Source organism: Danio aesculapii, chromosome 17 (genome assembly GCF_903798145.1).
Source record: "Danio aesculapii chromosome 17, fDanAes4.1, whole genome shotgun sequence".
NCBI lineage: Eukaryota > Metazoa > Chordata > Actinopteri > Cypriniformes > Danionidae > Danio > Danio aesculapii.
In genome coordinates this window covers 53,068,739-53,091,238 of record NC_079451.1, presented here as the reverse complement: position 1 = coordinate 53,091,238, position 22,500 = coordinate 53,068,739, and the positions used below count along the sequence as shown (strand labels likewise).

The window sequence follows — 22,500 nt, the reverse complement described above, 5'->3', positions numbered from 1 at the left end:
CAATTTTGGTTCTTGCAACACATTTCAAATAGTGTTGTGTCAGGAGCAGTTTAGGGCAGTGATCAGGTAAACTGCTGAAATAAGTATGTGATCTGAAACAGGTGATGTCCACAGGTGATTGTGATTATGATCTGGTACAGAAGCAGCATCAGTGCAGGTCTAGTCCTTTAGGAGCATAGATGGGCCGAGGATCGCCAGTTTGTCCACAAATACGAGAGGAAATGACTGAACTGATTAAACACAATGTTCCTCAGAGAAAGAGAGGAAGACATGTGGATATTTCACCTTCAACAGTGCAGAACATCATTAAAGATTGAAGAATCTGGAGGAGTTTCAGTGTGTAAAGGACAAGAGCGCAAGCCTAAGCTGAACAACCGTGACCTCCGACCCCTCAGGGGGCGCTGCAGCAAGAATCCTCATTCATCTATAAGCCAGATCACCACATGGGCTCAGGACTACTGCGGTAAACCTTAGTCAAGCACCACAATACAGAGTCACATCCACAAACGCCAGTAAAACCTGTACCGTGCCAAAAGAAAGCCCTATGTTAACAGTGTCCAGAAGCACCGTCCACTTCTCTGGGCTCGGAGGCATCTGGGATGGACCATCTCACAGTGGAGACATGTACTGTGCTCAGATGAAGCAGTATTTCAGGTATTTTTGGGAGAAATGGACGCCAGTGTGCTCCAGACCAAAGAATAAAAGGATCATCCAGACTGTACCCAGCAACAAGTCTAAAAGCCAGGGTCTGTCATAGTCTGGGGTTGTGTCAGTGCCCTTGTTAAAGGTAACCTTCCACTTCTGTGATGCTCCATTAATGCTGAAGAGTACACCGTGATTCTGGAGCACAATATGCTGCCTTCTTCTCTAGGGACACCCGAGCATATTTCAACAAGACAATGCAGAAACACATTCAGCACACATTAGAGTCCTGCAGCGGAGGAAGAGGATACAGATACTGGACTAGCCTGCCTGCAGTCCCGACCTGTCTACAATAGAGAATGTGTGACAACGAAGACCCCGCGCTGTTGCCCACCTTAAGACTTGTTTGCAGGAAGAATGGGACAGAATTACACCTGAAACACTAAACTGAGTCCCTAAACGTCTTTAAGTGTTGTTTCTATAACGTCTATTGCTGTTCCTGATTGGCTGGTTCACCTCCACCTAATGCAACCAATCCTGACCCTGCCTTATGATGATTGGTTCCTCAGTAAGGACTTGGTCCCAGTCTCAGCCAATCAGATCACTCAAGCTCACTATATATTTTGTGTCTGCCAGCAGTTTGGCAGTCTTTGTTGGCTCGATTTGTTGTTGGTTTCTGAGCTTGCTTGCTTGCTTGCTTGCCTGATTGACTTATTGAATCTGTGATTATATCGCCATTTTGTTGTGATATATTGTTTGTCTTCACCTTTATTTACACTGTGTTGTCATTTTGGTTTAGTCACTGTCTATTCTTGCCTGTGTCATCTTTCATTTCCTTTCCTCATGTTTCCCTACAGAGGTTTGGTAGAAATCAGAATCAGAATCAGTTTTATTGCCAAGTGTGCTTCACACACACAAGGATTTTGTTTTGGCTACAGAAGCTTCCAGTGTACATAAAGTGACAAGTGACAACACAAAATAAATAAATAAATAAATATGGAATAAAAAAGACGATAAACATTAATTAGAGATGCGGTTAGTCAAGAAACCTGGATGTTGAGTTGTATGTACAGATTGTTATAAATACACAGGTTATAAGGTGCTGTGTACAAGTGCGAATGTAGAGAGTATTGCATTGTATATTGATATAAGGTGCTGTGTACAAGTGCGTATGAGAAAGTATTGCACATATTTATTGCACAGTAGGGGAATATTTAACTGTTCATAAGGTAGACAGCCTGAGGAAAGAAACTTTTCCTGTGTCTGGCTGTTTTTGTGCTCGGTGCTCTGAAGCGCCGACCAGACGGTAACAGTTGGAACAGGTAGTGTGCTGGGTGTGAGGCGTCCAGAGTGATTTTGCGAGCCCTTTTACTCACTCTGGAAGAGTACAGTTCTTGAAGTGTAGGAAGGGTTGTGCCAGTGATTCGTTCAGCAGTCCGGACTATTCGCTGTAGTCTACGGAGGTCGGGTTTGGCAGCTGAGCCGAACCAGACGGTGATTGAAGTGCAGAGGATGGATGGGATGACAGCTGAGTAGAACTGTACGAGCAGCTCCTGTGGCAGGTTGAACTTCCTCAGCTGACGAAGGAAGTACAGTCTCTGCTGGGCTTTCTTCACAATAGAGTCTATATGAATGTCCCACTTCAGATCCTGAGAGATGGTGGTGCCCAGGAACCGGAATGACTCTACTGCAGCCACAGTGCTGTTCATGATGGTGAGTGGGGGGGAGTGCAGGGGGTTTCTCCTGAAGTCCACTATCATCACCACTGTTTTAAGTGTGTTCAGCTCCAGGTTGTTGTATCTGCACCATAAAGTCAGCCGCTCCACCTCTTGTCTGTATGCAGACTCGTCACCGTTCTGGATGAGGCCGATAACAGTAGTGTCGTCTGCAAACTTGATGAGTTGGATGGAGGGGTCTTTTGCAGTGCAGTCGTTGGTGTACTGGGAGAAGAGCAGTGGGGAGAGAACACATCCCTGGGGGGCACCAGTGCTGATGGTGCGGCTGTCGGATGTCAGACTGGTAGGTAAGTAGGTCACGTGACATACATTTCAACACATAGGAGTTCAACTGTCTAGAGATACACTAGGAAAGAGGGCGAGCGCCAACCCGTGTATTTTTGATGAAGTGGATAGTTAGTGTAGTTTAGGTAAGACGTCTTTGGATGTTGAAGATTTCTTTTGCTTTATTAGACTAGTTTAGAGTGGATTTGATATAAGTAAGACTGTTTGGTTTTGATTGTTTCTTTGCTCTAGCACCACCCATAGCCAGTCTTTCTAATTTATGTTTTGTTTTGGTTGTGAATACTGTAAATAGCTCACTCACTGCTTCACTTATCACCACCTGTGATAAATCCCTTTATTTGCACAGCAATTCTTGTTTGTGGTCGATACTTTGAGTGCACTGTTCTTTAAGTGTTCATTTGAACCAGATCCTTGGTCAAGTGTGCAACCCCACTCCCTTAGACTGCCCAGGGGTTGTAACAGTTGTGTACAGGAACGACAACACTACACAATGGGAAATGCTTTACTGTACCAACCTCTTTCTGGTCTGGGTATGAAGGATGCCTGTGTGGTGAAGCATTTGTGTGTGTACCTGTGATGTATCCACTGGTCTGGGTATAAATGAAGCCTGTGTGTTGAAGTGTGTGTTCCCCAGCAGATCTCTGACTCCGTCTGCATCCCTCTTGTACTCCTTCACCGGCTCCACCTTCATCTTCTCTCGGGGGAGCAGAGCTTCACAGCAGGCCGCGTAACCCGCCGGCGGCAGGAACTTAAACTCTCCGTGCCGCCCGCCCAGCAGGAAGCGAACCCTGAAAACACACACAGATCCGAGAGTTGAGACTTTTCCCCCATTCAAAACAATAGCTGCGTGCCAAATGACACATGATCCACTCAGACGTGTCATTAAAAGACTGCTGGACATGTCTGTATGGACGCATATCTAATGTGTGTGTTTGTACCTGACGCCGGCGGAGAAGCTGACCACGGGGAAGAACAGGCTGTCGGTGTTGAAGTTCTCGAACATGCCCTGCACCGGCTGCCCGTTGATCCTGAAGGAGATGCTGGGAGCGCTGAGGTCCATACAGCAGCTCACCACATCATCAGACGCCAGAATGTGCTGCTTTACAGACGCCACGGTCCTCGGGATACGACCTGCAGAACACACACACACACCAGCAGTACACAACAATACACACATGAGGGACACTGCAGTACTAAAACAGCCATAAGGTCCATCTTGGTTCAATTAAGCCATAGAAATAAGCCTGCTTGCATGTGAACGTGTGTGTGTGTCTGTGAATGAGTGTATGTGCGTGTGTGTGTGTGTGTGTCTGTGTTTCTGTCTGTATATGTGCATGTTTGTCTGTGTATGTGTGTATGCATGTGTGTGCGTGTGTGTGAGTAAGTGTATGTGTGTGCGTATGCATGTGTGTGCATCCATATGAGTGACTGTATTTGGGTGTCTGTCTGTGTAAGTGTGTGTGTATGCATGTGTGTGCGTGTGTGTGAGTAAGTGTATGTGTGTGCGTATGCATGTGTGTGCGTGTCTGTCTCTGTGTTTGTATGTGTGTGTTTGTCTGCCTTTGTGTGTTCATGTGTGTTTATGTGCGTGTGTTTGTCTGTGTATATACATGTGTGTATGTCTGTCTGTGTGTGTCTATTTGTGTGTGTGTGTGTGTGTATGTATTTGTGTATGTGCATGTGTGCATGTGTAAGCATCTACGTGTATATGAGTGTGTGTGTCTTCGGTGAGCGTATGTGTGAGTGAGTATGTGTGTGTATGCATCTGTGTGTGTGCATGTGTATATGTGTGTGCATGTATGCGTGTATGTGTCTGTCTGATTGTGCGTGTGCCTGCATGCATGTGTATATGTGTGTGCGTGTATGTGTTCATGTATGTGTGTGTGTGTGTGTGTCTTTCTCTGTGTATGTAAGTGTTTGTGTTATATGTGTGTGCATGTGTATGTGTGTCTGTCTGTCAGTCTGTGTGTGTGTGTTTATACATGTGTGCATGTACAGTATGTGTGCATATATATACACGTGTGTGTGTATTTATACATGTGTGTGTGTGTACGTGTGTGTGTGTGTGTGTGTGTGTGTGTGTGTACGTGTATATGTCTCTGTGTTTTTCAGTGTGAAAGTGTTTATGTTATATGTGTGTGTGTACCTGACCACAGGTGTAGTCCATCAAAGCCGTATGAGTACAGGTCGTCCCCGACGCCGTTCCCGCCCCAGCCCTCCCCCCCGCCGGGATAAGGAGCGTAGCCTTTAGCGGAGGCCCAGCCCACCCGCAGGTGCGACGGCTCCCCCGTCAGGAAGTGATCAACATGATCAATCACCAGCTCAAAATACCACTTCCTGTACTGAGCAGATCCCTCGCTCACACCCACTGAGATATTGGGCCTCATGCTGCACACACACACACACAATAATGCATAGGTAACACATTCATCTAAGATATACCATATATCACAGGTAAAAGAGAATTAAAAAAAATACACTAGCAAAGTATTCATTTAAATGTACTTTTCACTGAATGAATGAATGAATGAATGAATGAATACATGAAATGAACTAATGAATGAATAGATGCATAAATGAATGAAGGAATGCATGCATGAATTAATGAATGAATGTATGCATAAATGAATGAATGAATGAATGAATAAATGAATGAATGCATAGATAGATAAAATCAATAAATGCATAAATGCTTTAAGAAATTAAATGAATGAATGCATGAATTAATGAATGAATGCATGCATAAATTAAATGAATGAATGAATGAATGTATGAATGAATAGATAGATAAAATCAATTAATGCATGAATGCTTTAATAAATGAAATGAATGAATGCATGAATTGAATTAATGAATAAATGCATGCATAAATGAAATGAATGAATAAATGAATGAATGAATGAATGCATAGATAGATAAAATCAATAAATGCATGAATGCTTTAAGAAATTAAATGAATGAATGCATGAATTAATGAATGAATGCATGCATAAATGAAATTAATGAATGAATGAATAGATAGATAAAATCAATTAATGCATGAATGCTTTAATGAATTAAATGAATGAATGCATGAATTAATGAATGAATGCATGCATAAATTAAATGAATGAATGAATTAATGAATTAATGCATAGATAGATAAAATTAATAAATGCATGAATGCTTTAAGAAATTAAATGAATGAATGCATGGATTAATGTATGAATGCATGCATAAATGGAATGCATGAATGAATGAATAAATACATTAATAAATTTAATGAATGAATGCATGAATTAATGAATTAATGAATGCATAAATGAAATGAATGAATGCATGAATAAATTAAATGAATGAATGCATAAACAAAATGAATGCATGCATGAATAAAATTAATTAATCAACAAATGAACGAATGAATGAATTAAATAAATGAATGCATGAATGAATGAATGAATGAATGAATGCATAAATTGAATGAATGAATGAATGCATGAAAGAAAGAATGAATGAATACATACATGAAATGAATAAATGCATGAACGAATGCTTGAATAAATAAAATGAATGAATGCATGAATTAATGAATGAATGGATGCAAAAATGAAATGAATAAATGAATGCATGATTGAAGGAATGCACGCATACATGGAATGAATAAATGCATAAATGAATGCACGAATGCTTGAATAAATTAAATGAATTAATGAATTAATTAATAAACAAAATGAATGCATGCAAGAATGTAATGAATTAATCAATAAATGAACGGATGCATGAATGAAATGAATGAATGCATGATTGAATGAATGAATGAAATGCATGCACGAACAAACGAGCGATCAATTGATTAATCGATCGAATGTAAACAAATCCAGTTTACTAATTCTTTAAAACAATCCTAATCAAATACATTTACAGTGAATCATCATAAATCAACGAAGACAAAAAGACAACAATAAAGGAACAAAAAAAAGACAAAAAACCCAACCAAACCAAACAAACACAGAATGCAGAGCTGATGAAGGCGAGTGTGTGTGGATCTGTGTGTGTAGTCTGACCTCTGCACGTCATTGACCAGTCGCGTCTGCAGCAGCAGGTCTCGTCTGGGCAGCAGGTGATCACAGATCAGATTCTGATTGGCTCTGACAGCGACACCATTACACACACAGAGAGAGCAGAGGACGTCCAGTATCTGAACACACACACACATTCAGACAAATTATGACTTTTCTCAAACACACACGCGCACACACAGACAAATTATGACTGTTCTCAAACACACACACAGTGTCCTTGAGTTGCCAGAAGGGCACCTTTAAATAAAAAGTATTATTATTATGCGCTTTGTATTTCTGAGGTCTTATTTCTGAGATGCACGCACGCGCTCACACACACACACACACACACACCTTGTGGTTTCTGCCGTGTTTGTAAAGCAGAGAGATGATGGTTTTGATGTGTCCTCTCTGGATGATGTTGAGAGCTTCAGGACTCTCGATCAGGATACAGTGAAGAACCTCCAGAATCCCTGAGAAAACACACACACACACACACACACACACGCACACACGCACACACACACACACACACGCACACAGACACACGCACACACATCAACATGCATCTTCCAGCAGGCCTGCTCTAAAGTCAGCAGTTGATAACTGTTAAAAAACATCCCTTGGTAAGTCTTTTCTTGAAGAGGTGTTCATAAGACTGTCATGAAACCTTTATGATGTGACATGACACATGAATGAGGTTTTATGCATGCTTATGACAGCTGTTATTAAGTGTCGTTTGCTCAGGTATGACATTTTAAATGTAAAGACGACACTGTTTGTGATGAGAACTTGACATAAACAAATGCATCACAAACTGTTTTTGTTGTTGTTGTTGTGACAAGTTACCAAGACAACAAAGCCTGTCATAACTCTGTCATAAACATGATTGGTAAAGTCAGATACGCGGCCGGCCGGAAGTGCGGTATGCACATCAATATAGCAACATTATGACTTAGTATAACAATAATTGATATTTTTACAGTACTGTGATGGTTGGGTTTAGGGTTGGGGTGGGCGTTAGGCGTTAAAAAATACAATTTATTGGGTAATTTAATAGATAACATATATAATACTCGATACAGCTGCTGTTTTTACAGTTCTGTGAATTACTGGGGTTAATAGGATAAAATAAATGGGAAATTTAATAAATAATATAAATAATTCTCGTTAACAGGCGACGCAGTGCCAGTGCATATCCGATCTAGCAACAGCCAGCTTGATTGTCATAAGGCCATTATAAATACAAAATAAATGCACAGCACAGTCAATAACATATATATAGTTTGACCACATTTATAGTGGAACAAGCTGAATTTGTCATTTAAACGTCATTAAATATTAATAACAATATAAATATAAATGATATAAATGATTAAATGCAAGGATTTATGAATGTATGCATGCATAAATGTAATGCATGAATGAATGAATAAATACATTAATAAATTAAATGAATGAATGGATGGATTAATGAATGAATGAATACATAGATGAAATAAATAAATGCATGAATGAATTCTTGAATAAATAAAATTAATGAATACATGAATAATAAATGAATGGATGCATAAATGAAATGAATGCATGATTGAAGGAATGCACGCATACATGAAATGAATAAATGCATGAATAAATGCATGAACGAATTCTTGAATTCTTCTGACGGCAAGATGGCGGCGCGTTCAGTTCGCGAAACCCAGCGTCTCTCCAGTTTCTGCAATTTTGCAGTATTATTCCTGCTCATTTCGGGTCTGTTCGTGCAGAACAGCAGTGCCTTTACATCGTACACCCGACAGGACATCTTGGATATTGGATTGTGCATTCCGGACAGTTTTATTAACAATCTTCGACTCATCCCTGAGATCGCCAGAACACCCGGGCCTCAGAGCCCTCCACGGCCGGGCGGAAGTGCTCGAAGGCGGTGCAGAGAACGTAAACAAAGACGGGGGAAGCGCGGCGGGCTAAGAGCCAAGCTAAAGCTAACACCACACCGGCTCTCTTTACCCAGCATCTTTCTCGCCAATGTACGGTCACTGGTGAACAAAATGGATGAGATTCGACTGCGCATCAACCACAGCAAAAGATTATGGAACTGTAATGTCATGATTTTCACAGAAACATGGCTAAACAGCGGGATACCAGACAACGCTATATCGCTAACGGAGCATCAAACATTCCGAGCAGACAGAACGGCGGAGGATTATGCATTTATATTAACAAAGCTTGGTGCACAAACTCTGTCGTCGTTGGGAGACATTGCTCTGTTAACCTGGAATTTCTAATAATTAAATGTAGACCATTTTATCTGCCACGGGAGTTCACCTCCACCATAATAACTGCTGCTTATATCCCTCCCGACGCTGATTCCAAGCTCGCTATGAATGAACTTCATGCAGCCATCAGCAAACAACAGACTGCTCACCCGGAGGCTGCTTTTATTGTTGCGGGGGATTTTAATCACTCAAACTTAAAGACAGTGCTCCCCAAATTCCATCAAAACATTTTCTGCCACACAAGGGGAAACAAAACTTTAGACCAAGTTTACACAAACATGGCTGAAGCATACGCTGTGACCCCCCTCCCCCACTTGGGTCAATCAGATCACCTTTGTTTGTTTCTCACCCCCAAGTACTCACCCATCGTCAACCGTGTGAAGCCATCAGTAAGGACCATCAAAGTGTGGCCAGCGGGGGTGGACTCCACACTCCAGGACAGGTTTGAACACACAGACTGGAGTATGTTTGCTTCCCAGGCCACATGTGGCTCTCACACAGACATTGACAGTTACACTTCCTCTGTTCTGGAATATATCAACACCACCATAGACAGTGTTACAACCCAGAAACAGATCACCACATACCCAAATCAAAAGCCATGGATGAACAAGGAGGTGCGCCTCCTGCTGAAGGCACGCAACACTGCCTTCAGATCAGGGGATGCACAGGCCTACAGCACTTCCAGGGCTAATCTGAAGAGGGGCATCAAAAAGGCCAAGCACTGCTACAAGCTAAAGCTAGAGGAGCACTTTTCCAACTCTGATCCTCGGCGCATGTGGCAGGGCATCCAGGCCATCAGCAACTACAAACCCAGCCAGTCCACCCCCACAGCCACAAATGTCTCCTTCCTGAACGAGCTAAATGACTTTTATGCCCGCTTTGAAAGAGACAATACAGAACCCTACACCAGGAACACTTCCTCAACCGACCACTCAACTATCACACTCACCTCCTCAGAAGTCTACACCGCACTGAGTCGGATCAATGTGCGTAAGGCTGCTGGACCAGACGGTATCCCTGGGCGCGTCCTCAAAGCATGTGCAGAACAGCTCGCTGGGGTATTCACAGACATTTTCAACCTGTCACTTAACCTAGCAACTGTGCCAACATGCTTTAAAACCACCTCTATTGTGCCAGTGCCCAAACACTCCAGCCCAACATGCCTGAATGACTACCGCCCTGTAGCACTCACACCCATCATCATGAAGTGCTTCAAGCGGTTGGTCCTGGCACATCTGAAAGACTCTCTGCCATCCACACTGGACCCACATCAGTTTGCCTACCGTGGCAACAGGAGCACAGAAGATGCCGTCTCCATAGCACTGCACTCTGTACTCACACACCTGGACAATAAAAACACTTATGCACGAATGCTGTTTGTTGACTTCAGCTCAGCATTCAACACTGTCATACCCTCTAAGTTACTGATCAAACTCAGAGACCTGGATATCGACACGTCTCTCTGCAACTGGGTTATGGACTTTCTGACTAACAGACCTCAGAATGTTAGATCAGGCCACATCTGCTCCACCACCGTCACACTCAACACTGGTGTACCACAGGGCTGCGTGCTGAGCCCCTTCCTCTACTCCCTTTTTACCATCGACTGTAGGCCTGTGAACAGATCCAACACCATCATCAAATTTGCAGATGACACCACAGTGATTGGTCTAATCAGCAATAATGATGAGACTGCCTACAGGGAGGAGATACAGCATCTGGCCACCTGGTGCACCGACAATAATCTGCTCCTTAACACCAACAAGACCAAGGAGCTTATTGTGGACTTCAGGAAGGGACGAACAGGCTCGCATGATCCCATCCACATCAATGGGATGGCCGTTGAGCCTGTCTCATCCTTCAAGTTCCTGGGGACCCACATCTCTAAGGACCTTTCCTGGACCACCAACACCTCCAGCCTGGTCAAGAAGGCTCACCAGCGCCTATTCTTCTTGAGGCAACTTAAGAAGAACCAGCTTTCATCAGCCGTCTTGGTGAACTTCTACCGCTGCACAATAGAAAGCATCCTGACCAACTGTGTCACAGTCTGGTATGGAAGCTGCTCTGTTGCTGAGCGTAAGGTACTGCAGCGGGTGGTGAAAACTGCCCAACGCATCACAGGGACTACACTGCCAACCATTGTGGACATCCAGAAGAAACACTGTCTGTGCCGAGCACGCAGTATTCTTAAGGACACTTCTCACCCTGCTCACAGACTGTTTTCTCTCCTGCCTACCGGCAGGCGCTTCAGGCTCCCCCGGACAAAAACCAGCAGACTGAGGAACAGCTTTTTCCCCAGAGCTGTCTTCCTTTTGAACTCTGCCCCTCACTGACTCTTTTGCCTCCCCAATACACTCCCACATTCCTCTAACTTATACTCCTCACAATCACTGCACTATTTAACATTTGCACATTTAATTCATTTGATTCATTTATTTGAACTCTACATACCCACTGTACATGGACATTTGTAATTATGTTTATCTATCTGCACACTTCTGCTATTAATAGCATCCTGTACATATATTCATTTATTGTAAATCTGTTCATAGCTAATACAACCTGTATATAATGTTAATAGTACATCCATCTGTAAATATCACCATAGTTTTTCTATAACTGCACTTTATAACTTATACCTGTATCCTGCACTTGCTGCTATTGCACTGCTGGTTAGACCTAAACTGCATTTCGTTGCCTTGTTCTTGTACATGTGTAATGACAATAAAGTTGAATCTAATCTAATCTAATCTAATAAATAAAATTAATGAATACATGAATAATGAATGAATGGATGCATAAATGAAATGAATGCATGATTGAAGGAATGCACGCATACATGGAATGAATAAATGCATGAATGAATGCACGAATGCTTGAATAAATTAAATGAATGAATGAATGAATGAATGCATGCATCCATATAGTTTGACCACATTTATAGTGGAACAAGCTGAATTTGTCATTTAAACGTCATTAAATATTAATAACACTCTTATAAATGATTTGACAGGGCCGTGGCACTTTTAATGAGATATTTTAATGACAATTACAGGTTTGTTCCACTGAAAACTTCATGGCAATCATGTTTATGACGGATTTATGACGCTTTCTTGTCTTGGTAATGACAAGTTGTCATGACAACAACAAAAACAGCTTGTGATGTATGTTTATTATATGCAATGTCGTCTTTGCATTTACACTTGATTACAGTTGTTATAAGTACACATAATATCTCATTCACATTCATGTGTCACATCATGTGACTGGTCTTATGAACACCCCTTCAAGTAAAGGGTTACCCAAAAATAAGTCTCTTTACTGAGCAGGTCTGCATTATAGGTAATCAAAAATACAGTGTGATATTATTATAATTTTACTATGTTATCTGTGATATAATATAGCAAAATGTGTTTTATTACTGTGATGTAAAGCCTCATTTTCTGCATCTCTACTTTAGTCTGCAGATCCTTCAGAAATCAGTATGATATGAGGATTTAATGATCAACAAACTGTGTGATTATTTTTAGTAATTAATGAATTATTCATTCATTCATTTTCTTTTCAGCTTAGTTCCTTTATTAATCCGGGGTCGCCACAGCGGAATGAATCGCCAACATATCCAGCATATGTTTTACACAGCGGATGCCCTTCCAGCTGCAACCCAGAACTGGGAAACGATTAATAAATTATTTGAATTTTATTAGAGAATATATTTATTTTAAAAATACTCTCTTTATTTTTATTTTGTAGTTGCGGAGTTCATTACTTGCAATTAAAAATAACATTGTAAGCAGACATGCTTTGTGTATTTATTTGATTAATTAATTTAATTATTTATCCCGACATAAGTATTTATGTATAATAAATATTATGTATTTATAAATGTCATGTTTATTATAAAATGTTTTTAATATAATATAAAAAATCTCAGACTTTATTTATATCTTGCAATTCCAGAGTTCATTTCTTCTAATTAAGAATAACATTGTAAGCAGAAATGCTTGATTTCTTTATTTATTTATTTACTCATTATTATTGTCATGGCTTTTTATTCTCTTTTCTTCATTTATGTTTAACTGCTTCAACACAATACATTACAAAAACTGCTGTAGAAATAAATAAAATATATCATTGATTAAAAAACTACATAATAAATGAGAAACAAGAGCGATTCATATTTAATCATATTATTTTTGAATACTTATTGACCCATAAATACTTAAAAATGCAGGTTTAATCACCGTCATCATTATGCAAATGCAACAAATATGATGTGCAAATGCTGTGATCAATAAATAAATAAATAAATGTAATTATTTGTGTATAATTTGGTGCTTAAAATAATTTTAAACACCAAATCAATCAAAGTCTGAGCTTTTGTCTCACTATATTTCTATTAAAAAAAAACTGCAAGCAAAAATGTAGAACTGTGCTATTAAAACGGCACAAAAAGCCAATAAAAATGGCAGAAATGTGTAAAAATGTTTATTTTTTCATTCTGCAAAATATCAACAAGCTTCCTTTATGTTTTTATGATTTATAATGGTCACAGTGGCTCAGTGGTTAGCATTTCTGTGTGGAGTTTGCATGTTCTCCCCATGTTGGTGTGGGTTTCCTCCAGGTGCTCCAGTCCAAACACATGCGCTATAGGGGAATTGATCAACTAAACTGGTTGTAGTGTATGAGTGAGTGTGTGTGAGTGTGTTATTTTTGAAGCAGAAACATCTTGAATAATGTTCAATATCCCTTTAATGTGTCCGTGATGTATAAAATGATTAATTTCTGCAATATTCATAAACGTGCACGCTGGTGTACCTGAGGACGACTCCAGCCGCTCCAGTTTGCTGACCAGCCAGTCCAGGTTGTGAGAAAACTGTGTGCAGTTGTTGCGGTTTCCTCGAATCAGAGCGGCTGCGACACACAGGGGGAATTATGGGTTATAATGCAACTCAGCACACACACGCGCACACACACACACACACACACACACACACACACACACACACACACACACACACACACACACAAGCATCTGCAGCATTATCAGGCCAAGCAACCAATATCCTCTATAAAGGTCACTTCCTTCAAGAACACACACACTTCCTCAAGGAGACGCAAAGTGTGTGTGTGACAGAGAGAAAGAGACTGTGACTATCGATATGTGTTGGTGTGTGTGCGATTATGTATACTTATTATTAATATACTTATTTTACCACAATAAAATATGATAATTAATTATTGAATTAGGACAGTGCGGTCTGACTCTGCTTAGACTAAAGTCTGCTCACTGAACCTTCAATAATGTCCAGTATAGAATATGTGCTCATGCTGCAGTGGAAACAGAATGAATATTGTGTCTGACTCCATCATGAGCTTGGAGGACTGCATCCATACATCTCTGACATGACTCAAATCACTGATTAATAAAGTCATCTGGAATGGTGAAGAAAGCCTTCTTGCAGGACTCCCAAAGTTCATCAAGACTCTTTATGTTCATCTTCAACGCCTCCTCCTTCATCTTACCCCAGATGTGCTCAATAATGTTCATGCCTGGTGACTGGGCTGGCCAATCCTGGAGCACCTTGACCATCTTTGCTTTCAGGAGCTTTGATGTGGAGGCTGAAGTATGAGAAGGAGCGCTATCCTGCTGGAGAATTGTCCCTCTCCTGTGGTTTGTAATGTAATGGGCAGCACACATGTCTTGATACCTCAGGCTGTTGATGTTGCCATAGTTTACTCTAATCACCAGTACTTGATTTTTGTAATCTGATTATGCAGGCCATATTTCGCTTAGCGATGCTCTTACCCAGCAGCTCGTACAGCAGGTTGAGGATGTCTTTCCAGGCGACTCCGGCTTCTTCTCCTGCGCATTCGCTGAAATGAGCCGCGCTGTTGTAAACGCTCAGCCGGTCGATGCAGTTGGACACCAGAGACAGCATCCCCTGAAGAACAAATCTAATTTAATCTGAAAATCACAATACCACAAGCAGTGAAAGACTTAACCTTATATGATTACCCGTGACCTTAAAAAAATCAAGAAATAAATCATGCAACATATATTTGAAAGAGATGGACCTCTAGAAAGTAAGTTGTTATATTTTGGCTGTGTAGATCCAGATACAGTAAGGACAGACAATAAACACCTGATGCGTGCTCTCATGGCTGCCAGTAAAAAAGCAATCACACACAAATGGCTACAGCAAGAGCGACCAACCCTAAATAATTGGACTGATGCAACTATTGAGATCTGTACAATCTATACAAAACAGAGGAAATGGGTTGAATATATTTTAGTTAGAAGACCTGATTTTGCTGCTATAAACGAATGAAGATGCTGAACTGAGAGATAAATGTGTGCTAATGTGTGTACATGTATATGCTTACACATATTCATATTGTATTCTGTGGGAGCCCCCATGTGTGTAATGAAGAGGGTCAGTTGATGACATGATGACATGCGTTCTCACCCTGGATGTAAATAGTGCTTTAATTAATTATTATATAATTAATTAATTAATTTTATTTAATTTTATTTAATTTTATTTAATTTATTTAATTTATTTAATTTATTTTATTTATTTTATTAATTAATAAATAAAATAAATAAAATAAATTAATAAATTAAATTATAAATAAATAAATAAATAAATAAATAAATAAATAAATAAAATTAAATTAAAGAAATAAATAATTTAATAACTTAATTAATTAATAAACAAATAAATAAATAAATTTATTTATTAATTTACTAATTAACTAATTTATTTATTTATTTGTTTATTAATTAATTAAGTTATTAATTTATTAATTTATTAATTTATTTTATGATTATTTTTTTCTCTTTATGCTGTTTTTCATTCTATAATTTACTAAATTTGAGTAGTACACCTGACAATAATGTATGTACACTGTATACCACTTAAGGTCACATATTGAGATTCAAATGTACCTGTAAATGCTGTATGATTGTACTCAACTGAGTGTTCACAATAAACATAAAATAAAAAAATAAATAATGCAATTGAATAAGAGCTCAAATAATGGCTACCCCCTAATAGTACACACATCGATAGATTAGAACGGATTTCCCCCACCCACCAAATTGATTGGGAGGTCCGTATTAACATATCTCAGTAGTAACACGTTTAAACATGTCCACACAACAGGATTTGCACAGAAACTGGGATTAAAAGATGTATTGTTTTTAAAACAGAGCATACCTGTGTTAAAGAAAAGACCGTAAAATTGCTATGTACCAAGTCTCCACAGCCAGATAGTCTCAGTACAACTATATACGAGGCTGCTTCAAACACACAACAGGAATTCTGGTTTATTTTGTACGTTAGCATAATGGATATCTATATAGCAGTGGATATTAACGTGTATCCTGTCACATTTGCCTCAAGTAGATGTGGCAAAACAGTATAAAGTTAAAAGTGTGTGTGTGTGTGTGTGTGTGTGTGTGTGTGTGTGTGTGAGTGTACATCAAATAACCTCAGTATCAAATACCTGTGGTATTCACTCATAAACTGGATCTCTGCTTCATCTGTGTTTGTCTCAGTCACTGACTGCTGTTTATCTGACGTAACACATGAGAAACACACACGCATATGGGAATGGTGGGCGGGGATAACCAGCTCATTTGCATTTAAAGGCACAGGCTACAATTATTTAAAATCATGTAGTGTGAACTAGGCATTAGAACACATTCATTTTCTTTTCGGCTTAGTCCCTTTATTAATCAGGGGTTGCCACAGCGGAATGAACCGCCAACTATTCCAGCATATGTTTTACACAGTGGATGACCTTCCAGCCGCAACCCAGTACTGGGAAACACCCATACACCTCATTCGCACTCATACGCTACAGCCAATTTAGTTGATCAGTTCCCCTATAGCGCATGTGTTTGGACTGTGGGGGAAACCGGAGCACCCGGAGGAAACCCACACCAACACGGGGAGAACATGCAAACTCCACACAGAAATCATATAAATAAATAAACACAATCAAATCGGTTGTGTCACCTCCTCCTTGAAGAGGTTCTGGCGGTTCTTGAGCGAGCGCAGTTTGATCTGCTTTTTCTCGTGCTCCAGCTCGGCGTCCGGCAGCCTGAAGTATCCGATCAGATCATTGAGCGTCTGCAGGACCTCCTCGATGGGCAGAACCACACACACACGGTTCTTCACACTCAAACCGTCCAGATCTCTGCCAGAAAAAACAACAACACAACATCAGAGACGGTCAGCTTCTACATAAACACACACACACACACACACACACACACACACACACACACACACACACACACACTGAGCTCACACACGCAGAGAGAGAGAGAGCAGGGGGTCAGTTCTCTGAGGACTCTTTAAAAGGGCTGTATGACAGCTTGTGTGTGTCTGTGTGTTGTTGTTGTGCTGTGTGTGGCAAGTTTTGGTGTGTTGTGTGGTTTGTTGTGTATTGTGGGTTGTGTACTGTGTTGTGTGTACATTGCGTTCCGTTTGATGTCGTTGTGTATTGTGGAGTGTGTTGTATTGTATGTGGGATGTGCTGCATGTGTGTGTTGTGAATTGGTGCAGTGTGTTGTGTTATGTGTGCCTGTCGTCTTGTATGTGTTTGTGTGTGCGCGTGCGTGCGGACGTTGTGCACACATTGTGTTGTATGATGCTGTGTTGTGTGCTGTTTGCTGTGTTGTCGTATATCGGTTGTCGTGTAGCATGTGTGTGTTGTGCTGTGCACTTTGTGTTGTGTGTGTGCTCTATGTACTTTTGTGGGTTGTGTTGAATGTGTGTTGTATTGTATGATATGTAGGGTGTGTTGCATGTGTATGTTGTGTATTGTGGGGTGTGTTGTACGTGTGTGTTATGTTTTGTGTGTGTATTTTGTGCACACTGCATTTTGTTATGTGTTGTACGTTGTATGTGTGTGTTGTGCTGTGTCTGGTGAGTTGTGTGTACATTTGTTTCAGTGTCTTGTATGTTGTTGTGTATTGTGGGTTGTGTTATATGCATGTTTTTATGTGGTGTGTGTGTGTGTGTGTATGTGTGTATTTTGTGTGTGCCTATTGTGTTGTAAGTGTTGTATGTGTGTGAGTGTGTGTTGTGCTGTGTCTGGTGAGTTGTGTGTACATTTGTTTCAGTGTCTTGTATGTTGTTGTGTATTGTGGGTTGTGTTATATGCATGTTTTTATGTGGTGTGTGTGTGTGTGTTGGTGTGTGTGTGTGTGTGTTGTGTTGTGTCTGGTGAGTTGTGTGTACATTTGTTTCAGTGTCTTGTATGTTGTTGTGTATTGTGGGTTGTGTTATATGCATGTTTTTATGTGGTGTGTGTGTGTGTGTGTATGTGTGTATTTTGTGTGTGTCTATTGTGTTGTAAGTGTTGTATGTGTGTGAGTGTGTGTTGTGCTGTGTCTGGTGAGTTGTGTGTACATTTGTTTCAGTGTCTTGTATGTTGTTGTGTATTGTGGGTTGTGTTATATGCATGTTTTTATGTGGTGTGTGTGTGTGTGTGTGTATGTGTGTATTTTGTGTGTGTCTATTGTGTTGTAAGTGTTGTATGTGTGTGAGTGTGTGTTGTGTTGTGTCTGGTGAGTTGTGTGTACATTTGTTTCAGTGTCTTGTATGCTGTTGTGTATTGTGGGTTGTGTTATATGCATGTTTTTATGTGGTGTGTGTGTGTATGTGTGTATTTTGTGTGTGTCTATTGTGTTGTAAGTGTTGTATGTGTGTGTTGTGATGTGTAAATGGCTGGAGTGGAGCCATCAGGAGCACAACTCTGCTCACTCACGCAGAACAGTCAAGACGCATGTGAGAGATAAAAATAGCCAGACGTGTGTGTGTGTGTGTGTGTGTGTGTGTGTGTGTGAACTGATGAACCATCTGGCAGCACAATGAGGGAGATTCATTCACATTTCTACACATTTGAGTGATTAATCAGTGACTGATTAATGAGTTTTATCAATAGTCGATTGATTAGGCAGCGATGTCATAGTTGTGATGCGCATACGGCCTACTGACAAAACATGCACAGCACATGTGTGTTGTGTTGTGTTTTGTGTGCATTATGTTGTATATTGTGTGTTCTTGAGCAGTGTGTACACATTTTGTTGTGTGTCGTGTGTTGTATGCGCGTGTGTAGTGTGTTTTGTGTACATTGTGTTTGTACTTTGTGTTGTGAGTGTGTCATGTCAGTTGTTGTGAGTGTGTTTGTTGCATGTTTTGAGTGGTGTCATTTGTTGTGTGCTCCGTTTGTTATGCTGTAATGTTTTTTTTGTGTTGTGTTGTTTTATGTTTTGTGTATGTGTGTGTTTTGCTGTTCTGTGTGGGTTGTATGTTGTATGTGCATATATTGTGTGTGTACTTTTTGTTATTTGTGTGCTGTCCTGTTGTGTGGTAAGTGTTTTGTGTGTGTGTGTGTGTGTGTGTGTGAGATGTGTTTTGTGAGACTTGTGTGCACTGTGTGTACTTTGTGTTGTGAGTGTGCTGTATGTTGTCGTTTGTTACGTGTTTGTAAGTGTGTTTTGCCAGTTGTCACATTGTGTCACATGTGTTGCATGTTGTGTTGTGTTGTTATGCTGTACTCTTTTGTGTGTTGTGTTGAAAGTGTGTTGAAGCAAAACACATTGTCGAACAAAGTTCCTAAAACACACCTGCAGCCAATCAGTATTAAGGGGGCGTGTCTAGAAAGTACTGGTATACAAAAAAGGGGTGTGGTCTAGTTGGGTTGTTGGGAGGGGGCTGATGATGAAAGGGTGGGGCTACTAATGAAGGGGAAGGGCTAATGATGAAGGAACTGAGCTACCAATGAAGGGGAGGGGCTATTTATAAAGAGGATGGGCTAATGGTGACGGGGCAGGGCTACTAAAGGAAGGGATGTGCTGATGATGAAGTGACAGGGCTACTAATGAAGCTGAGGGGCTGATGGTGAAGGGGAGGGGATGATCAAGGGGAAGCTACTAATGAAAGGGAGGGGCTAATTGTGAAGGAGCACGGTTACTAATGAAGCTGAGGAGCTGACTATGAATCGGAGGAGCTACAGATGAAGGAAAGGGGCTGCTAATAAAGAGGAGGGGATGATTAAGGGGTAGGCTACTAATGAAGGGGAGGGGCTAATTGTGAAAGGGCTGGGCTACTAATGAAGCTGACGGGTTGATGGTGAAGGGGAGAGGCTGATGATGAAGGGGAGGAGTTACTAATGAATGGGAGGGGCTGATGATGAATGGGTGGAGCCATTAATGACAGAGGGGCTGATAAGAAAAAGGGGTAGAGCTACTAATGAAGGGGTGAGGCTATTAATTAAGGGGCGGGGCTGATGATGGAGAGGCTAATGATGAATGGGAGGAGCTACTGATGAAGGGAAGTAGCTGATGATAAATGGGTGGAGCTATTAATGACAGGGTTGGGCTGATGATAAATGGGAGGAGCTACAAATGAAGCTGAGCGGCTGATGGTGAAGGGGTGGGGCTGATGATGAATAAGGAGTTACTAATGAAGGGGAGGGTATGATCAAAGGGGGAAGCTACTAATGAAAGGGAGGGGTTAATTGTGAAGGAGCAGGGCTACTAATGAAGCTGAGGAGCTGACTATGAATGGGAGATGCTACAGATGAAGGGAAGAGGCTGCTAATATAGGGGAGGGGATGATCAAGGGGCAGGCTACTGATGAAGGGGAGGGGTTAATTGTAAAGGAGCAGGGCTACTAATGAAGCTGAGAAGCTGACTATGAATGGGAGGAGCTACAGATGAAGGGAAGGGGCTGCTAATAAAGGGGAGGGGATGATCAAGGGGCAGGTTACTAATGAAGGGGAGGGGCTAATTTTGAAAGGGCAGGGCTACTAATGAAGCTGACGGGCTGATGGTGAAGGGGAGAGGCTGATGATGAAGGGGAGGAGTTACTAATGAAGGGGAGGGGCTGATGAATGGGTGGAGCCATTAATGACAGGGGGGCTGATAAGAAAAAGGGGTAGAGCTACTAATGAAGGGGCGAGGCTATTAATTAAGGGACAGGGCTGATGATGAAGAGAGACTAATGATGAATAGGAGAAGCTATTAATGACAGAGGGACAGATGATGACTGGGAGGAGCTACTAATGATGGGGAGGGGCTAATTACGAATGGGAGGAGCTACTGATGAAGGGAAGTAGCTGCTGATAAATGGGTGGAGCTATTAATGACAGGGGTGGGCTGATGATAAATGGGAGGAGCTACTTATGAAGAGGAGGAGTTGATAAATGGGAGAGGCTACTAATGAAGCATAGGGATGATGATGAATGGAAAAAGCTACTAATGTAAGGGAAGAGCTGATAATTAAGGCGTGGGGCTACTAATGAAGGGGCGGGGCTACTAATGAAGCAGCTGGGCTGACGATGAAGTGGAAGGGCTAATGATGAATAGGAGGAGCTACTAATGACGGAGGGGCTGATGATAAATGGGAAGAGCTACTAATGAAGAGGAGGGGCTAATTATGAAGTGGCAGGGTGACTGATGAAGGGGAGGAGCTGATAATGAAGGGACGGAGCCATCTGAAACTGAGTTTGGATTATTTTATTTATTTTGGATAGTGAAAGCAATATTCTCCCTCATAAGTGATTATGCCGCCCCCTGATGGTGAATGCGGTTATACTCATAATATTTGGTAGTTTGGTATTAATTCCCTAATTAAATTCCCTAATCATCACCTAGGAAATGGTTTGAATTTGTTTAGAAAAAAAAAAAAAAACATTAGTGCTCCATTTAGGACGACACCGAACTCTACACTTCACAGTTGAGTGTATAAGTGCATAGTGTGTCATTTGGGATGCAGAATGTTTTTATCAGTCAGACTGGTGTGTGTGTGTGTGTGTGTACCTGATGAAGCAGCTGAAGAGTCGTGTAGTGTTGCGGATGATGCGAGCCGCTCTCGACTCCTCGTGCTGACAGCGCTGTAACGTCAGACCATCATCCATGTGTCCTTCTGAATGAAGACACGCCTGAGACACACACAGAAGACCAGCTGCTTACTTAAGAGCTGTATCTGGAATCGTCCTCATACCCTTAATAGTGCACTATTTGAGGGAGCAGCCCTTTCTAGTGGTGTCCAAAACTATAACAGACATTCTGAAGCGCACTCAATCAATTCCACAATGCACTGCGAGAGCGAGTCTACCACCCATGCAGACTCAACAGCTAGAAAATAATTTGCTGAATGAATCCAAGTGAAGGCAGTGCGTTTCTCATGTAGTGCGGGGAGAATATAATTACTTGTGGGACTCTCACAAAATAGAAATATCTTAAAATGTACAAAAACAAACACAGTTATTTACCTACTGCACAAACAGCAACAAGAATGACTAACATTAAAGAAGATTTTGAAATGTAAGAATGTTCTTTGGTAAACTGAAGTGTTTAATTTAATAATATTTAAGCTAAATATTGAAACTACTGAGAAATAAGGATAATTATATTCAATCTTTGGTCATTTCTGAAGGCAAAAAGAGCGAGCATGCATTCTGAAGCAGCATTAGGACAAAAGCTTTTCTATT

General features: G+C 40.9%; 1 protein-coding gene across 1 annotated transcript in view; it reads right to left on the bottom strand.

The window, feature by feature from the left end:
* The window catches only part of LOC130244139 (ryanodine receptor 3-like), a 72,189-nt gene that overhangs the window by 306 nt on the left and 49,383 nt on the right, over positions 1 to 22,500 (bottom strand). Inside the window, exons 13-21 of the mRNA XM_056476421.1 lie at positions 21,827 to 21,948; positions 17,010 to 17,190; positions 14,792 to 14,927; positions 13,801 to 13,896; positions 7,058 to 7,176; positions 6,707 to 6,840; positions 4,810 to 5,051; positions 3,602 to 3,794; positions 3,235 to 3,451 (exon numbers count right to left, since the gene is read on the bottom strand). Coding sequence (XP_056332396.1) covers positions 3,235 to 3,451; positions 3,602 to 3,794; positions 4,810 to 5,051; positions 6,707 to 6,840; positions 7,058 to 7,176; positions 13,801 to 13,896; positions 14,792 to 14,927; positions 17,010 to 17,190; positions 21,827 to 21,948 — 1,440 coding nt within the window. The remainder of the gene's footprint in view (positions 1 to 3,234; positions 3,452 to 3,601; positions 3,795 to 4,809; positions 5,052 to 6,706; positions 6,841 to 7,057; positions 7,177 to 13,800; positions 13,897 to 14,791; positions 14,928 to 17,009; positions 17,191 to 21,826; positions 21,949 to 22,500) is intronic.